This window comes from Arvicanthis niloticus, chromosome 19 (genome assembly GCF_011762505.2).
Source record: "Arvicanthis niloticus isolate mArvNil1 chromosome 19, mArvNil1.pat.X, whole genome shotgun sequence".
In the NCBI taxonomy this organism is placed as follows: domain Eukaryota; kingdom Metazoa; phylum Chordata; class Mammalia; order Rodentia; family Muridae; genus Arvicanthis; species Arvicanthis niloticus.
Window position 1 is genome coordinate 9,679,585 of NC_047676.1, and position 19,792 is coordinate 9,699,376.

The 19,792-nt window shown below is 38.5% G+C and overlaps 1 protein-coding gene across 1 annotated transcript in view; it reads right to left on the reverse strand.

Moving 5' to 3' along the window:
• The window catches only part of Ctnnd2 (catenin delta 2), an 804,610-nt gene that overhangs the window by 653,209 nt on the left and 131,609 nt on the right, over positions 1-19,792 (reverse strand). Inside the window, 1 exon segment of the mRNA XM_076916393.1 lies at positions 1,000-1,136. Coding sequence (XP_076772508.1) covers positions 1,000-1,136 — 137 coding nt within the window.

Here is a 19,792-nt window from a genome sequence, read left to right on the forward strand (position 1 = left end):
CTTCACAGTGTGAAATCTGCTAGAATTCATCATTAATTTCAAAGTAACTAGAAGAAAATAGCCTGAATTGACATCATAGTTCCAACTGCTAAATAACCCACCTCAGGTAAAAATGTTTATTACCACATCTCTAGATTACACGGGGCATGTTTCAGGTTATAATGCTGTATTCTCTAAACTACAAAAGTTACATGTCAGCTACACTTTTTTAAACTTAAAATCCCACTTTACTCCCTAGTATATGATCAGAAGAAGATACGAGTCCTGATCCAGATTGCTTACCACCCCCTGACTTATAAGAAACTTAACTGACTTGAAACAGTTCTTTTAACTCTAAGACTTGAATTTTATTTATTTATTCATTTTTAGAGTGAGGTCATGTTTGAGAAGTTAATTAGATTTTAATGACTTTGCAAGGGAAGGTTATAGAATTTTTCCTGTGCTGTAATTAACCTGTTTTATATGGTGAATTCTATGCATTTTCCTTGAACTCTTAAATTTTAGGCCTCCACACAGTCTTTAATATACCTGTGTGATCTAGTTTACAACCCAAAATGAGTAGTCATAAGAATAACCAGGAAGGGCAATTTGGCATAACCTACTAAGTAAGATATCCAACATATTTTCAATTTTTAGCTTTCTGGATAAATGTTGATAGTTTATTAGACAATATTTTCTGCCCATCAACTATTTGGCCTGAAACCTTCAATAAAAACACATGTCAAGTTGATCAACATTATCTTCCAAAATGTCATCTACAGAAAAGTGTTCTGGTCCGTATATGGAATATGTTGGACTAAGTTACAATATGTTGCACTATGTTTCATGGTATCCTGAGGAACACCATGAAATCAAGAACAATTGTAACCCAATTTTAGTGTTACTTACATAATAAACACTAACACAGCATTATTTTCAAACAAAATAACCATCCATGTTCACCTAAAGAAGCAATTGTCACATGACCCCAGGAATACCACATACAAGGAATGCTTCTACCTGTTCTTTGACAGAGGCAAGGATAGCAGAGGTGGTTTCTGTCTCAGAGCCATCCCCATTGGAGGTGTTTAAGCCTGGGCTCAAGGAGCTGTTCTTCTCTGGGGCTGACGGAGGCTGGTCTGGGACAGGCATAGCTCCTGTAACAGAAGAAGACAAGCTCAGACCAGCCAGAAATCACTGTAAACAGACACATCTATGAGGGATGCAGTTGGAAGAATGAAAGTTAGAAGCTGTCTGGGCAAGTGTGATATAATTCTGAAACAATGAAGTCAAACAAAATGCCACTCTGTTTCAACCAGCCGCAAACAAATCTGAGCTAGCACAGGCACACACCTCAGTGCTCTGTTATTCTGTACATGGGACAATAAATCATGATAAGGTGAAAGCAAGATTAGAAGGATGAAAAGGGGGATAAAAACACTGAGTCTAAGAATCTGTATAACTTGTGTTGACATCTGTCTTACACAAGTGCATTACTGTATTCTATAGGTATATTTTCAACTCAGAAGATATTCTATTACACACAACCCTTTAGAGAAAAAAACCCCACAAAATGTAAATAACCAATTATTACCAGTACTTAAAATGATGCCCCAAAAGAAGCTGGTTGGTACTGTGAAATACAAAAAAGAGCTGGTCCATCCCACAAATAGTTAAGCAGACAAAACCTTTTAAAACTAGCAGAGACTTTTTTTTTCCAGCTGATTTTGTCTAGATTTATGAAAGAAAACAAACTCAACTAACATTAGCACCAATGCAAAATGGACACACTGATTCAGGCTTTAAAATAAGACTCTCCAAAGTTATTTTTGTTCCATTATATCAGTCAAACTCATACAAATTCAATTCTTATCCCTGTAGGTAATGGCATTAGATAGTGAAACCTTTGGCAATTGATTAAACTATTGGGTAAAAATGCTTGCGAGTTTGTTGGCGCCATGATAAGAAAGACCAGAAGGGACATCTCCCCCTTCCACCAAATGAAAACATGGTTTAAAAAACCATCTATGAATGAGGATGGAGGCCATTATTAGATGGTAACTTTACCATGCCTTTACCTTGGACTTCTTGATTGTCTATAATTGTGAGAAAGATGATGATGATAGTGGTGGTGGTGGTGATGTATGTATGTATGTATGTATGTATGTATGTATGTACGTACGTATGTATTTAGTAGTGCTAAGGATTGAACCTATGATCTTTTACACAGTAGGCAAGCACTCCATCCCTAGCAGCTTGAAAACTGTGGTGTCAGGTACATTTCTTCTCAAGCAATGATCATCAGCACAGAAAGCATTGGAAAACTAAGACAGATGACTTCCCTAATGAAAGACTAAGGATGATTAAGTCATTGCCATATCCACACACCTGTATTCTAGGTCCCCCTGAACCAGTGTTGTTCACATATTCAAAAGTACTTTCTATTAGCCCATTCTGAGCACCCTAGCTTTGATACTGAAAGAGAATTTCCATACAAGTTCTTACTCTATGTGATGTGTTACAGTTGTTTAATAATACACTGGGATATGAAAACCTAACAAAGCCCACGTATGTACTATTTTACCCAAAATATATAATAACAATGTGTCATTCAGCCTCCTCATCCATAAAATTTCACTTGTTGGTCTCTTTTGTGATTGAGTTCCTTGTTTACGCAGGATGCAGAAATTCAGGTCAACAAATGCACCCAGATAAAATAGCGAGACTCATGGCCTTGGGCTGAGAGGTGATTCAGAAAGGAAGGAGGGAGGGGGACAGAGGAGTAAGACACAAAGTGCCACATCTGAGTGAAAGTCAACTCGGGGCCCTGGGCGACCCATCTCTGACCTTGACCCTTGGCCCTTCACCACTGCCAGTACATGGATTATACAGAAGAACCCAACTATGAGAAAGAAGAAGCCTTGCATACTGCACATCATAATCACACATTCTATCATTTCTAAACTCCATCTGACCCATATTAATTAAGGTTCCAGGCTAGTATGGGTTTTCTGACAAGAGACATTGTCTAAGGAAGTGTCAATCATCCTAATGCTGTGACCTTTAATATAGTTTCCTGTGTTATGGTGACCCCCAACTATGAAATTATTATTATTATTTTTTGCTACTTCATAATTGCTATTTTACTACTGTTGTGAATCATAATGCAAATATCTGATGTGCAAGATATCTTATACATGACTCCTGTGAAACAGTCATTAGACCATAAAGGTAAGAGTTCACAGGTTGAGAAACATTGGTCTAAGGTCTCCAAGTTAGCAAGCAGCACCAGTGAGTCCAGAACTCAAGCTCTCTGTCTTGCCATTCCTACTTTCAAGCGTTTTGAGATCAGTCTATTTACCACAACCTCTAATGCCTCAGAAATGCCAGTCTATTAATTAAGTTTTATCAGGTGTGTTTCTTAAAAGTATGACAGTGACCTATCTTAAGAGTTAAGAGTTTATCCTTCCACATTTGATCCAAATGGCATAAGAGATACATGGTGCTGTTTATCCAGTCCGCTTTCCTCTCATCCTTCTGGGGCAGGAGCAAAAAGCAAAGTGAAATACTCAGGGTTTATTCTACCATGTAGAAAGTCTCAGCTATGACCAGAGGCAACTTCCATGCCTGAATAAAAGTGATGTACTATAACTTTTGCATTTTAATGTTTGTGTCCAGTTGTAGCTTAACATTGGTCACTACTATGCCTGAAAAAGCAAAGACTGTGGACACTTGCTCCCAAACATCTTAGCTTGTGAAAAGGGAAATGTGGAAGAGACCAGCCTGAACAAGCTCTCAACTGCCTAAGCCTGAGTATAAAAGCCCCAAATCTCCAAAGGTTTCAGTAATATGGCCAAGCACTTTAGTCTCGGAGTTAACCTGCTAAAAGCAAACATTTAAAATGTGCTAATGCCAGGAAACCTGAAGAACACAGAGAAACAAAATCTAAAAGGGAAAAAGACAGAGAGAGAGAAAGACAGAGAGAGAGAAAGACAGAGAGAGAGAAAGAGAGAGAGGAGAGAGAGACAGACAGAGAGACAGAGACAGAGACACGGAGACAGAGACACAGAGAGACAGAGACAGAAACAGACAGAGACAGTGACAGACAGAGGAAGGAAGGAAGGAAGGAAGGAAGGAAGGAAGGAAGGAAGGAAGGAAGGAAGGAAGGAGATGAACCTTCAGTAAATCTACCATTCCAAATACCAAATATGTTACTTTAATGAGAATATGACTACCTGTTTTTTACATAATACATTCCATATTTAAATAGAGAACTAAGGTAGAGATTTTACTATTCAGCAACATCTCCTAAATAGTTTCTTCAATCTATGAAAAGTATCATATAGTTTAATTGTGCAATGAGTCCTTAATGTTTGGTAAACATATACTTCAGGAATGACTTATCAAATGCTTATGTGTAATATTTGCCTTATTCAAAACTAATGGCAATTTTCAATACCAAAATTCCTAGAGGTAAAAAAAAATATGGGAATGAATAACATATTACTTGTATTTCAAGTGTTCAATAGCCACTTTGCCCTGCAATTACTATATTGGAGAATAAAATGTATTATTAATGTCACACACAGGCTTGTATAAATGGCTCTTAGATGTTCAGCTAAGACCCTGAACAGGAGAATTTGGGAGGAGTTGTTACATTTTGGATATAACCTGAAGTAAGAGTTTTCAGGAAGTGAGCGAGACAGGTCTAGGTGAGCTTAGAGGTTTATTCTTAGCAATGGCTCTGCCAACATGTCCAGACTGTGGGCAGGACAGACTTTGCAAGGAATACCCTGTCTACACACCTTCAAGTGAAAAACCATTCTGCCCATTTTAATGTTACAAAGGCCTCCAGATACACATCAAAATACCTGAGATATGTAACTTATGCAAGAAAAAATTATTGAGCTCACCATTCTGAAACTTTGACCCAAAGACTAAGTAGACTGCTGCTTTTAGATCTTGGTCACAGTCATCAAAGCATGGAAGAGCTAAGTTGTCAGCTCACGAGCTACTGAGCAAGAAGCAGAAGAGACCATGTTCTATTGTCTCCAGCAATAACCAAGTGACATCCATTAGGCACCACTTCCTAAAAGCCCCAGGACCTCCCAATGTGGCACCCTGGAGAGAAAACCTTTCACACTTGAAACTTTGGGAAACACTCAAGATGCAACATAAAATATAAGGTGACCTTGCATGAAACCTTCAAACCCACATCCACTCTCCACCATCCTTGTTTGCTGCCAAGACCTGGGCAACTGAATCCTCAGCCAGAAATCAGATTTTCTTTTGAATCAGGGGATGAAGAACAGGCAGTTTCTGAGCAGTATGTATCATGTCTTCCTGTTTGCCATATTTTACTGTGATTCAAATAAGTATAAGGATTGGTAAGGATGATTATACGTCTTCTGACACTCTTTTCTCTACTCTCAACACATGACTTCAACTCTATAAAAGCTATATCATCCCCCCGGAATCTTTCTCACACCATGGCAGAATACCCTGGGTTGCAACTTGTAGATCGTCCCCTTCATAACCATGCCCTCTGCTCCCACCTGTATGCTCTAAAACACAAACACACTGTCGCAGCACACCCACTGTTTGCTTTACTTCCAACACTAGGCACTTTCATGATGTATCATCATTCACACTAAATTAATACTAAATAATGAAGTACTTCAAGTATTGCCATTTAAATATGTATGGAAACGAGCAGATTAACATTTCAAAGTTTAATACATTTCAGTGTTTGATTTTATACTTTTACCCCACTTGCAATACTTCAAAGACTTGAAGAATAAGCTTCACTGTTTTTTTTTTTTTTATAAAAAGTCAGCTGTATAGAATCCACGGCAACTACAGATTAGCAGCACCAGGCCACCATCACTGACCTCCTCATTTGTGTAATCATGGTGGACACGCAAGCTGAATCCTAAATGTGTAAATAATATGTCATTACCAAGGGGTAGGCAAAGCACTGTCCTCTGTCAGATGTTCTCTGAACCTATAAAATACATCTATCCTTTCTTCTATCTTTTAATAGAGAAATTTAAAATAACTGCTTGTCATAATACAAACAAGATTGTAGTTACTCACTGTCAAAGCTGAGTAATTAGGATGGAAGTGTGATCTGTCCTGAGCTGTATTCAGTTTAACACACCTAGCTCAGTGGTTGATGTATAGCAGCCAGTTAATATCTGTTGAGTTAATGTATGAACTATTAGAGTGAAATCAATAACGGCTGCTTACCAGAGCATGTAACATAAGCAAAATGGGCTTTTCGTTGGGAGCACTTCTCTGTATAGCACTTGAGTGATTTATTTTGACTTAGGAAAGATTTTCAGAAATCCTCAGACTAGTTGAAGGCTTTTGCCTCGGTTGGCTCGCTGCAGTTGGGAATCCCGGGTATTTGGCTGCTAAGGTACAATCGTCAATCACGCAGGCCTGGGACTTGATACAGGAAAAGAGAATCAAAACAAGAATTGTAGACAGTATACTACTCATGGAGGGAAAGCGTCGGCATGGACTATATTCAGAACACAGAGCAGCAAGAGCCACGGAAGGCAAAGCCAGGAGGCAGAGAAATGGACACTTCCACAGAAGAACTCGACGTGAGGTCAGAAGCACAGTTGCAGTGTGTTGCTATAATGGAACCTGTGGCGGCAGCATGGTGACCTGCCGGGTTGGGTGCTGCGTTCCGTCATCTGATAAACTAAGAAGAAACGTTCCATCTGTGTGTGTGCAGAGACATTAGAACTGTGGGAATTGTAGTTCAGAGGACCACCAGTCACATTCTGTTGCTTGAGTTGTTTACTGATCATCAGGAAAAATGGAACCAAACGGAGCATCACCATAGACTTAAGGTCTGTATTATTATTATTCTTAGTGACCTACACTCCTTCTGCAGGTCAAAGGGCGGTGGCAATGCAGACTACAGCAAAGAATGACAGCTGCCTAGACACATTCTAATACAGCAAGGATTGCAGGAAAGGAAGAGTCCCTCTCTTCTCATGCTTTGATTTTTAAGAAGGAGATCATTTACTTCCACACGGCCCAAAGTCATCTGTCAACAGTCTGTCCAAAAATATTTTTCAAAGGGTGATTCTTTGAGAAAACCAGTGAGCAGCTGTGTACCCCAAAACCCATTCTGGCTGAGCCTGAACATCCTGAGATGCCTAGTCTAACACCAGAGGTAGAACAAAGTCAACAAGGAGAAAGTTCACAGTGAGAACTGACAGTGTCCTCTGGTGCAACCAAGATGCTCAGAATCTGAGCATCCAGGAAAAAGGCAAAAGAAGGCAGAAGGTGAAAGACTTGGAGTAGAAAGTAGAGTACCACACAGAAGAAAGGACCAGACTAGATACATTAAGTAAGATAGGAGGCTCAGGGAAAAGGAGCCCCTGAGCTGGGTTTGGAGAGCATCAAGACGACTCTCAGAATGCTAAGAGGGAAGAAAATCAGTAACAGGAGTCAAGCTTAAGAGACCCTTTCTAGTGACAGCCGTGAATTTGTTAATGGTTGTGAATCTGTAATGTTAAACAACTCTCCACTTGTAACATCCTATAAATGTCATTGCCAAGTGACAGGAGGCACTCTATACAAGGTGGGGTTCCAGTGCCCAGCCCACAGAGACTGAAACCCAGGACCTTCACATGACCCTTTGTGAGCAGTTACAACCTTCTGCTCCATGTCACCAAACTGTGTACACTTGATTTTGGCAAACTAAACTCATCTGAGGCTGCTATGCAAATGATGGCCACATCCATGTAGGTCATTTTCTGTTATCTCCTGCTCCCTGGAACCCCACAGACACCAAGCTCAGTACAGTTTCTGATCTCTTAGCAGAAGGGTAACACCAAGCACCTGATGTATCTGTCTTCCTGCAGCACTGCCTCCTCTAATCACAACCTTTCCCAAGACAGTCAATTGCCTCTGCCAGTCATCGGCCATTACAGTCTGATTCCTTCTTCAATTCCTTGAACTCGGCCAATTGAAACAGAGCCTTCCATTTATTTGATACAGAAGGTATGTTTCAAATTGTCACCCAATAACAGAGAACACTTTTAACTTTTTTTTTAAAAAATCTCATCAAACATAAATAAGAATGTAATGTGATCTGTTAGTTTCTCCATTTAGTTTCTTTCAACTTCATTAAAACTGCTGAGAGTGGTACAAATAAATATGTCTGATGATAAGCCCCACAGCCTGCTCAGTCCCCGAGACCTACATAGTGGGAGGGAGATTAGACTCTTGCAGGCTGGCCTCTGACATCTTTCTACAAGAGCATCGTGATAGACACGCCTCTCCTCCACCCCACCCCAAATAAATAAATAACATTTAAAACAGTTGTCCCTTCTAAACTGATGGAAGTAAACTAGGCAGGAAAGCACTGGTACAAAATTTAAATTGTGCCTGTGGCAGGCAGTGGTCCTGGTCTGAACTATGATTGTGTTACTTAGACTAGCAACATTCCCTGCCCCCGCCACACACGTTCTTGTTATAGATACAAAATTTTCATAGTTTTATGCACATCTATTTTTCTTATTATTTATTTTCTTTTACTTTAGTGGTGTGTGTGTGTGTGTGTGTGATATGTGTGTGAATATAAATAGCCACATGCATAGCACTGAAGTATGTGTTCATAGGAAGATTTCCAGGCGCTGGCTCTCTCCTTACACCATACACATTCCAAGGATGAAACTCAGGTCATCAGACACTTTCACCCACATGCTAGTCATTACAGTCCACCCTTATCACACTGGATCTTCCCTACAGAGTCTTCTTTTGCCTGTATTAATCATCACAGAGACTAGTGCTTTCTCTTTGTCATCTTATCCATATTCTTGCTTTCTACAGCCCTTCTGGACAACTCCAGACAATATGAACCACTCCCTCCTCACTGTTACCTTGCTGTGTCAGCTCTCGAGCACTGCATTCATCTCTGTGAGATTTAACAATCTTACCTTTCCTGGAATTTTTTTTTTTTTTAAAAAAGATCATTTAGTGTTTTTTTAAATTGAGACAACACTAGATATGGCTATGTTCCCTTTCTCCTTTCCATTATTTGAATAGATTTTTGTGTCACTTGTAACTAAAAATGCCACTAAATCAATGATACACTTAGACTTACAAAAACACTGTAAATTTACATTTCGTCACCTAGTTAGGTCATGGATTCTTTGAGCTTAGAAACTGTGTCTCATTCACATCTATGACCCCAGTGCCTAGAATCATGCCCTGAAAAGCAATAGTATGATTGTCCCTTATTGAATATGTCAAAATAAGAATAGAGTGAAAATCCATCATTAGCCCCATTTAAGAATGTCAAGAAATTCTATTCCTAAAACACTGATTGTTATACAAGTGTCCTATACATTTTTCCAGGTTTGTGAAATTGACAAATTAATGAGTTTGGGCAATATACAGACTATTAAAGTACTCAAGCAGTATATATATTTGCCAACCACACAGCTGGCTGTACCTCCATTTATAACAGAAACGTCTGAGTGGAAATAATGATGTCAATAAAACAACATTTCATGTTCACAATAAGTAAATATCAGAGTTGTCTGCCCCTGGAATCCATAGCCTCACTCAGTCCCCAAGACAACACAGTCACATTTCCCAAGCCGACCAAGGCTTATTAAGCTGTACAGACACTTCTTATCGAGACAAAGAAGACAAGGCATGGGATTCTAGAATTAGACTCTCACCAAAATAACAAGGGAACAAACAGAAAACGGGCACAAGCAACATTAGTATTTGACTCCCTCTGTATATTATGGGAGGTTCTCACAAACTGAATAATGAAGAATCTCAGGTCAGTTGAATGATTTTAGTTGAAACTTGAAAGAAATGGGTAAAAAAAGCTCACCACAGTGCATATCACACATTGAGTGTCCAGAACAGATCGCCACTGACTAAGAATGTTGAGAATTCCCTTCTCAGCTCCTGGAATCTGAAAGCCCATGTAATACTGGGATCCACGCAAGATGCTGACTAATCCAAGCTTAACCTGGAAAAGGCCATGCCTCCCGAAATTAGCTCTTTAACTGTATTTTAAACAAATACATAGATTTCCATTCTAGTACTATGTGGGTTTGCATGATGAAATCTCGGTTTCAAAATCAAGTTCCATGATGCAAAGCAGCCAGTCCTCAAAAATTTAAATGGTGTGAATCACCAATTCTGACGCTCATTATTCATTAAACTGAAAGCCCCAAATGCTGTCCCTACACTGTTCAGCAACATGTTCTTATTGTGAAACACTTGAAAGTGCCCACTGAATTTGCAGCAATTGGCCCTTCATACCAATCACAAATATACATGTGATACTTCATGACTTCTCAGGATGCTGAAAGCCACTTGATCTCCCTTTCACACCCCCCTGCATGGCTATCAGTGAGCTCCCAGAATTCACACTGAGTACATATTTATTGTCAGATAAGATACTTAATCGTTCTAACAGGGTCATTGCCAATAACAGAGCACAAGGTCTCTACTAATATTCCACAATTTTAGTTGTTACAATTGGCTTGGAATACGTTTTCAAAAAATAATATTTTATGTCTTCAGAAATAATAAAACAATGGCTAAAAGTCAGCTTCACATCCCAGGAGCTGAGAAGGGAATTCTCAACATTCTTAGACAGTAGCAATCTGTTCTACACAGTCACTGTGTGACTGTTGGGCTGTGGCACTCACGTGGGCATTGGGTCCTGATGGGCTGAATTGTGGGTCCCTGGTGTCTGCCACCCCAAGGGGCTGGGGCTGTTGGCTCAGGGAGGCAGAGACACTGGAATTTGACTGAGTTCACTCCATGCACACCAGGCAGACCTCGGGCTGTGAGAAGCTGCAGGGGTCCGCTCCAGGATAGAGAGAACACAGTTTGTGCCCCATGGGGGGGCCAAAGCTCTTGGTTGGGGGTCCCTGTGCCAGGAGGTGGCCAGGGACTGACTAGTCTTAAGCCCTTGTGCTCTCAGGTGCTGCTGAGAGGCCACAGAAAGGACAGGGGGGAGGGGGTGTGCGGGCTGGATCTAGCTGCAATCAAAGGGGCAAGGGGGAGAAGATGAGCAGGGAGTGAGACTCCTGGTCAGGGCCACTTGCTTGGCTGAGTCTTGGCTGGGTCTCCTTGGCTGGAATGTAGAGAGGTCCTTGGCGGGAGATTAGACAGTGGCTCTTTAGTTGAAGATCTTCTCCACGGTTCCCCATGGAGGGCACCAAAGAAGAGAGGTAGTCCAGGTCTTAAGATATTTATTGTCATGGCAGAAAATGGATGAAGCTATAACCTGTGTTCTCAGAGTGGGCCTGAGGTTAAATACCTTTTGCAAGGAGGAGGGTCTGGGGAGGAATGCTTAATTGTCTATGCCCTCTGGCCTTTAGGTATCTCATGAATATGGAGATGTCTTGAGGCTCTGAGGCCTGTAGTCATGCCCTCTACCTGTGCTCCTTGACCAATGGCCACAAACCTCTCTTTGGGAAGGGCCATAGAAGCTGTGGCTACGTGAAAGAAACCAGGGGTTCCAGGAGCAACACCAAACTTCTACTGTCCCTTTAGGGTCTCTAGGGTTCAAAGCATGCTAGACCAGTTACCAGCTGCCTCTCACAGCCCTCTGCCCCACATGTGATATGCACTGTGGTGTGCTCTTTTCCTCCTTCCTTTCCAAATACAATCACATTATATCACACTATTCTAGATTCCTACTTATTCATAGAGACATCCTTACACTGCCCATGGAAGCTTAGGTCTGCTATTCAAAAACAATGCTCCCTTTTGTTTATTTCAATTTGCTGTTTCCTTCAAAAGACACACACACACACACACACACACACACACACACACACATATTTTACTTGCAAACATAAAATGTCTAAATCTTAAGTTACATAACCTACTTACTACAAAATATAATTTCAAGAAAAAAAATGAAGTGAGCTTTGGTTCAACTGTTGCCTTCAAACCATAACTGTATAGAAAATTTTCATTCGTTGAAAAGTTCCAAAGAGTTTTATGATGCATCTTAATAATTTATACTCTTTGCTACCCTAGAAAATCCTCTCAGGCTCTCCCCATTACATTTCCTTCCCATCTTTATTTCCTTCTAAAAATTATTTAATTGATTAATGACTAATTATTTTAATCTACTAAGCCCAGTAAGTGGTCTCCATATCTTCAAGCATATGGTGCTATCCATGTTTTGTTTCTCTCATAAAAGTTGCAAAATAAGGAAATATTCTTATATTTGTATGAGAATAAATACATAGCTATTAAATACTATATTTTAGATGTTTAAGGAACATGCTCTGTAATCAACATATAATTTTAAATTGAAAAACAGTTGAATGCTGCAGAAAGGTAGTAATCAGTTATTAATACTATTTTTGAAGTCTGTTTACTCCATCTTCTAATTTTTCAATTTGAAAATATCATCACGGTCATTGTGATCACATGATCATCACTATCATCAAGTATCAGTTACAGAATCTATTTACAAATTTCCCTCTTGTCAAAAAAAAAAAATCTTAGTTATCGGCTCCACTCTTCAATTTCCTCTCTTTTCTTAGTATTTATTATGAAGCACAGTCTAAAATATACAGACGAATGAACTGGTGAAGAGGTCAGGATTAGGTTCAGTAGGGTACTGTGTGGAGTCTATAGCATGGTGTGGACACGGGACTCACTAGGCATGTGTCCCAACCTAGAGATGCTGGAATGCTCCTCCTCTGAGTCTTTATGAATATCCACTACAAATCCACAATATGTCACCATTTGGTTATTGATGGCTATTTATCTCTTAGGCCAGGAGGTTAAGGTGGGGGTTAAATTTCTATTACTGAAATCAAATAGCTGTTTCCTCTGATAGTCAACTCCCATCCTGTAGCTATCCAGGGACCCACCAAGAGTCATCTAATTAGCATAAAACAAAACATCCTTGAAAGTGGTGTTTAAGTCCAGAGACTGAGGATCAAGATCAATTTTGCATCATTTTATTTAACATCATAAATAACAAACACCAAATCACAATATAATGACCAAATACAATTACAGTATATCACACTCTTCTAGATTCCTACTTATTCATAAAGACATCTTTACACTGCCTATTTAAGCATAGGTCTGCTTTTTAAGGACAATTCTTCCTTTTGTTTCTTTATTTCATTTCATTGTTTCCTTCACAAGATTAAAGTCAGCTGGGACCTCAAAATTGATTGCAAATTTAAAGGTTTGAGATTATAAAGACTTTTGAGATAGGGAAGTAACTTCAGAAGCTAAGTGTTGTCCTGTGTGCTCTAGACAGTGCCCAATATGTTAGGAACCAACACCTAAGCCCCTGATTTATCTTTAGAGTTTGGAGCACATTGAGGTGTCATCAATGCTACATGTCATAAATATGAATTTATACAGGAGTGATTGTGGTGATTTGAACATGCGTGGCCCAGGATGTGGCACTACTAGGAGGTGTGGCCTTGTTTGAGTAAGTGTGGCCCTGTTGGAGGAAGCCAGATGTAGAACTCTCAGCTCTTCCTGCACCATGTCTGCCTGGATGCTCCCATGCTCCTGCCTTGATGATAATGGACAGAACCTTTGAACCTGCAAGCCAGCCTCAATTAAATGTTGTCCTTATAAGAGTTGCTTTGGTCATGGTGTCCATACACAGCAATAAAGCTCTAACTAAGACATTGATAAAAATTTGCTTCTTACTTCCACGTGTATTTTATGTGAAAATGTGTTCAAAACATTCTCTTAGGTTATTTGGGAAAATGCAATGACTTTAAAATATACAGGCAAATCCTTTGGTATGGTTGTCTTCAGGGAGTGGAGTTTAATTCACTTTTCCTGAGAGTAAGCAATATTTGATGACTCTTTCAAAAAGTGGTAGAAAGGGTGATGTGTTATTATGACACTGAATTATAAAAATTATTTTGATTGTGTTGTTTGCTCATGGTATAAGCTGTCAGGCTGACAGAAAACACAAACATCCATTCACATGAAGAAGTACAGATAAACAGACCTAACAGCCTCCTCAACAAGAGCCATTAACTCTTTCTTTGCTTTGATTTTATTTTATTTTTAAATTAATTTTTGATTAAAACTTTCCTCTTGTTTCTCATTTTTTCAACCTCTTCTATACCATCCTTAAGTACAAAACCTATTATTGCTATACTCCCCCAACAGAGACACCCCCCACATAAACACACATATCATAAATATTACATATACAAAAATAATAAACACAACTTGCTAAGACCATCTAGTGCTCCTTATGTTTATGTGTTTTTAGAGGTGACCACTTGGTACTGAATAACCAATCAAGGTTTTATTCAACTGCATTAGAAACATCCTCTGGGATCTCAAATGGGCATTGCCTAGAGAAAGCCACTGGGGTTTGAAGCTGTTTGTTATTCCACCATTCTGAGCTTATGCTGACTGACACTCCATCCAGGGGTCCTGATGAAGCACACTTACAAAGTTTGCTCAGTGGAAAACACGTGGAAATGTAAATTTCTTTTAAAGACAAATTTTGTTCTTCTTTTTTCCCTTTATTTTCTGTTCATTTAGGCTTGAAAAGTAGTGGCTGCAATTTGTGACAAAAAAAAAAAAAAAAGAAAAAAGGAATTGAAGGTGATCAGGTTTAATTACCATACCACTGGGAAATACACTTGCATGCTCCATTGTAATTGGCAGAACAGGGAATAATATCTGTTCAAGGATTATGTCAATTTCAAAGTTGTTTCATTGTTATACGTTGAAATTTATAAAGTTCTTGACTAGAAATTAGAAATTATTATTAAATAAATTCTAAGATTTAAAATAATCTCTATTAAATGTCATTTAAGCTATCTTACATATTAGATATAATCAATAGTTACTGGTAGATGAAAGATAACCACATATAGTATATTACCTTAGATATAAATGATGCATTTACAGAGATGAGAATGTTTCTAAATAAAACAAAGATGTGCTTCAAAAATTGTTATGAGACAAAATTCAGGCCACATAGGTATTCACCTCATTATAACAGGCAATTAAATCATCATTCTTTTAATATATACTGTATCGTGAAATAATCAAATGTAAATGCAAAAGCCATGTATCGTGTATCTTGCTGGTGAGCTTGCAGCTAACCAACACTATGGTTCTCCCCAACACTGATACTTCTTGTGGTAAACCCAGCCTTTATGCATCAAAATGATTATACCCAAATTCATGAAAAACATCCATAAAAAGAATGTAAATTATTTAGGGAAGTTTTCCAAGCGTACACTACAAACCTGTGATAACAACATAAAGCTGTTTCTGAGGTACAGGAAACTAACCACTTCTCATTCAACCTTAGACACACTGCCATTCACCCTGTGACTCTCATCCTGTGGTTGCCTTTGCCAGTGAGGTGTGTTCCTTTACTTTGCAGTTTTCTTCAGATAAAGATTTTGAATTGGGGCCACATTTTTTTTTTTTATTCTGTTGCATGCAACAGGTATCATTTTAGAATAGATGTCCAGGATATCTGTTGAGTGTAAGAATATGAATATGTTTAGGAAAGATAAATAATGCCATCTTCTTAGAATTTTTTTTTTTTAGCAAATGTTCATCTGCATCAAAAAATTAAATGGCAATTTCCATGCACTTTGGCAAATACTGACGGGTGATCTTTGTCGTTTTTCACAATGTGATAATTAAAATATAATGTGTAGTGTATTATGCGGATGATCTGGATTTTTAAGCTGAACAATCTATTAGACAGCTGATTCCAGCCACAGAGAACAAAAGGCACTCACTTCCTCTCATGACTTGCATGCTCTATTTCTTCACAGCAACACATTTCTCTACCCTACTGTTGAACTATTCTGACTCCCACACCAAAGTACAAGGTATTAACCCCTCTGTTTCACAAATCAAAAACTAAATGAGACTCAAGAAAAATAGGATATATTTTTTCAGCAGGTGGTCAACATCAGTCCAGTATTTTGCATTGATTTTCTGGTTATTTTGCATCCTTATTAAAGCTTCACTGTAGTAAATAATTTATTTTTAGTGTGTGTCTGTGTGTGTCTGTGTGTGTGTGTGTGTGTGTGGTCACATCTATGCAGTTGTGCATATACATGCATGCAAACAGATGTGGACTAAGTGGCCAGCCTCAGAGGTCATCCTAAGAAAGAATCCCTTCTTTTGAGGCAGCCCTTCTTGGTCTGAAGCTTAAGAATTCCACTAAACTGGGTGGTCAGCATCCCCCAGGAATCTTCCTGCCTCTTCCTCTCTAGCAAGGTAATACCAAGCCTGCCCCAAGCCTGCCTCATTATCTCCAGATTTATTTTAAAACCAGGGTTTCTGGTTCTGGGAACTGAATACACATGCTTGCACTTGCAATGCAAGCATTTAGTATACACAGCTATCTCTGGGGCCATAAATACCATAATTATTTTACATTATAAATCCAAATTTAAAATTCTTTTGCTTTATGTTTCAAGTATTTTGCGTTTTTTTTTTGTTGTTGTTGTTGTTGTTGTTGTTTTTTTTTCTGTTTTCATACTGAGGAACAGACCCAAAAACCTTGTGGTATCAGGGAAGTACACTTCAATGGAGCTATAACCTAAGACATTTTTTTCCCATTAGAACTTCATTAAGGCAAGTTGTTCTTGACTTTGTCTACCCCAGGCAGGCTTTGAACTTGAAGTTGACCAATCTTAGTGTTCCAAGTAGCTGGAATTATAGACAGGCACTGAGACACTGGTGTGTGTGTGTGTGTGTGTGTGTGTGTGTGTGTGTGTGTGTTGGTCTGAGTGGAGATGTACCTTTAAGATATTAATTCCTTTTGAAAGCCAGAAATAGGCTGCTATGATTTTTAACAATTACAATATCAGTTATATTTTAAATAAAATTCTAATTAAGAAATAATATTATATTGTGTGTATGTGTTTTACAGGCATGACTATTAAATTTTCACCTATGTTAACACTGTGCAATGATCTGAAAAAGATAATTACTAATTTACCTGACTTTTTGAGATGCAAACATTGGGAATATAACATCACGTGCATTATAATTTTACAATCATAGCACTGTTCTGTGCAATAAATCCCTAAAGCATATCCCGAGACTTTGAATCCTATGATGAACACTTTAGCTTTCCTCATCTGCCACACCTCAGAATCTGGTGAGCTGCTCACCACTCAGAAAACCTTCCCAATGTTTGTGACGTCCACCACCTTTGAGAGACTCACATTGCTCAAAACTCAAAAGGCATATTACAGCATTTATCAGAAAATCGGGTTCTCTACACATGCACAATTGTTTTAAAGTAATTATGCTACATTCTCAATCATTGCCGAGTGATAAAATGTATGTAATACTATTTAGTGAAAGCTTAATATTCATATTTAGAATGTTAACATTCATTTGTACCTTAAAATCTGTCTTTTCCCAACACTGTAGAAATGGATGATTCTACCTTTGGGAAGACTCTCCCTCTGCCCTTAGATTTTTTCTTGTCTACCTCCTTATTTCTCCTCCTTTGTATTACTTTCATTCTTCACAGGATTATAATATTGAATAAAATGTCAAATATTGTGACATATAGTTACAATAAATTTATTCTATTACAAGTGTTCTAAAATGTTTAAACAAACTCAAAGCAAAGAAGTGCAATGCTTAGAAAAATTCTGGCATTATTGTTTATCCAAAACCATTGCTTTTTAGGTGGAAAACATTATCTTTCTTTATGAAACAAAAACTTTCAAATTGTTTTTCTTGAAGTGAGAGATCCAGTAGTTAATTAGGTTAACTAGTTTGTTTGTTTCTACCTCTATCTGGTTAATAAACTTTCCCTATCTCTAATGATAACTTGTAAATAAGGATTTAATCAATAATGGCATTACTTTTAAAAGCATGAAAAAAACAGGTTTGCATTCTTTCCAATGTAAAACCCTTGTAAGCCTGCGTGTGCAATCAAGACACAGTAGCAATTTTTTTTAAAGATTTACTTATTTATTTTATGTATATGAGTACACTATTCCTCTCTTCAAACGTACCAAAAAAGGACATCAGATCCCATTATAATATAGGTGGTTGTGAGCCACCATGTGGTTGCTGGAAATTGAACTCAGGATCCCTGGAAGAGCAGTCAGTGCTCTTAACCACTGAGCAATTTCTCCAGCCACCGTCTCCCCAATACCCCACAGTAGCAATTTCATGAGATCAATATTAGATTTTTATACCATTGTCCAAGGATCTGAAGGAAATCATATGTCAAAATTAATAGACACATTTTAACTCCATGTTTATCTATGAATTGAAAATTCTTTATTACATAAATACCTTACACTGCTTTCATGAATCCCTGAGTTCAATTCTGAGTACTGGATAAACCACTGAACTCATGTGCACTGTAATTCCAGTACTTGGGAGATGGAGGCAGGAGGATCAGGGGTTCAAATTCACATTCAGTTATACAGCAAGTTCAAAGGCAGTCTGGGATGCCTATGGCTCCATATATAGTTTTTAGAAACCTAAAAATAAAAATAGACATTGTTGATATATATATAGATTTGGGCTAAAATGCACAAAACATTTAACAATATATCCTTGCTGTTTCTTTGTGTTTCTTAGAAGAAAGCAATTCAAAATGTGCATTTGTGGCACCATTAGCCTTTGCAGTTATCCTAAAGAATATTATGTGTCCATAAATGGGTTTACAAATGAGGTAAAAGAAATGACTGTATGCTCAAAGGTTTTATCTTTTAGCGTTTTAAAAATTTTGTGTGTATGAGTGTATCTCCTGCAACTATATTTGTGCATCATGTGCTGGCCTGGCAGAGAGGGCATGGGAGCTCGTAAAACTGGCGTTACAGTTACAGGTGGCTAGAAATGCTAGGCCCCGGACTCTGGTCCTTTGGAAAAGCAGCGGATACCCTTAACCACAGAGCCTTCTCTCCAGCTTCAGTGCTTTAAGTCTGAAGTTACACAAAGCTTTAAGTTAAACAAATACCTTCCTGGAATCCAGTAAGAGCACATCCTGTGCAGCACGCTGAGCTCTCCAGCAACACTAACCCATTAACAAGCAAGCTGACCCTTTCCAGAGAGCAAAACTGGGACCTGGAGAAGTGACACCTGCAGAAAATCTCCAGGCAAGAGCTGTCGCTTAAACCTTGTTGTTCCCTGTCTCTAGACTGTGCAGTAACTCCACGTAACAGCCTTTACTGTTTGAACATGAATGAAGAAGACAGCTCAAGAAACAACCCTGATCCAGAAGGAGCCAGTGCTGCTGGATGCAAAAGCTAAGTTCCTATTCCTGGAGAAAATGTGCACACGCCGACCAGACATAGCATTGGGACATTTGTTTGGAAGAGAGAAAGCTAAGCAGCAGGGGAGGTCTCCAGCAAGCTTAGTACTTAGGTGTTTCAGTGTCTATCGTGACAATGAGAAAATACGTTTTAAAACATATTTTAATTAGCTCCATCATGTCTTCCTTGTTCGCCAGAGCTCTGGGTATCTGTGGTCACCGGACTGCTTCAGAGAAGCCTGGGGACTCCTTCATGTAAATGGCAAAGGGGCATATTACCAGAAGCTAGCTATGCTGCCTCCAAATCCACTCATCTTGCTTTAATTCGTAATTTTTCAATTAAATATTTATAAATCAAGGAATATACCTACATCAAGAAGAGGGTTTTATTATTTTGTGGTTAAATGCCTGCTTTGGTAAAAAAACAAAAAAAAAACAAAAAAAAAAAAACAAAAAACAAACAAACAAACAAACAAAACAAAACAAAACAAAACAAAAAAACTTTAAGTTAAACAATTAAAACACCGGGAA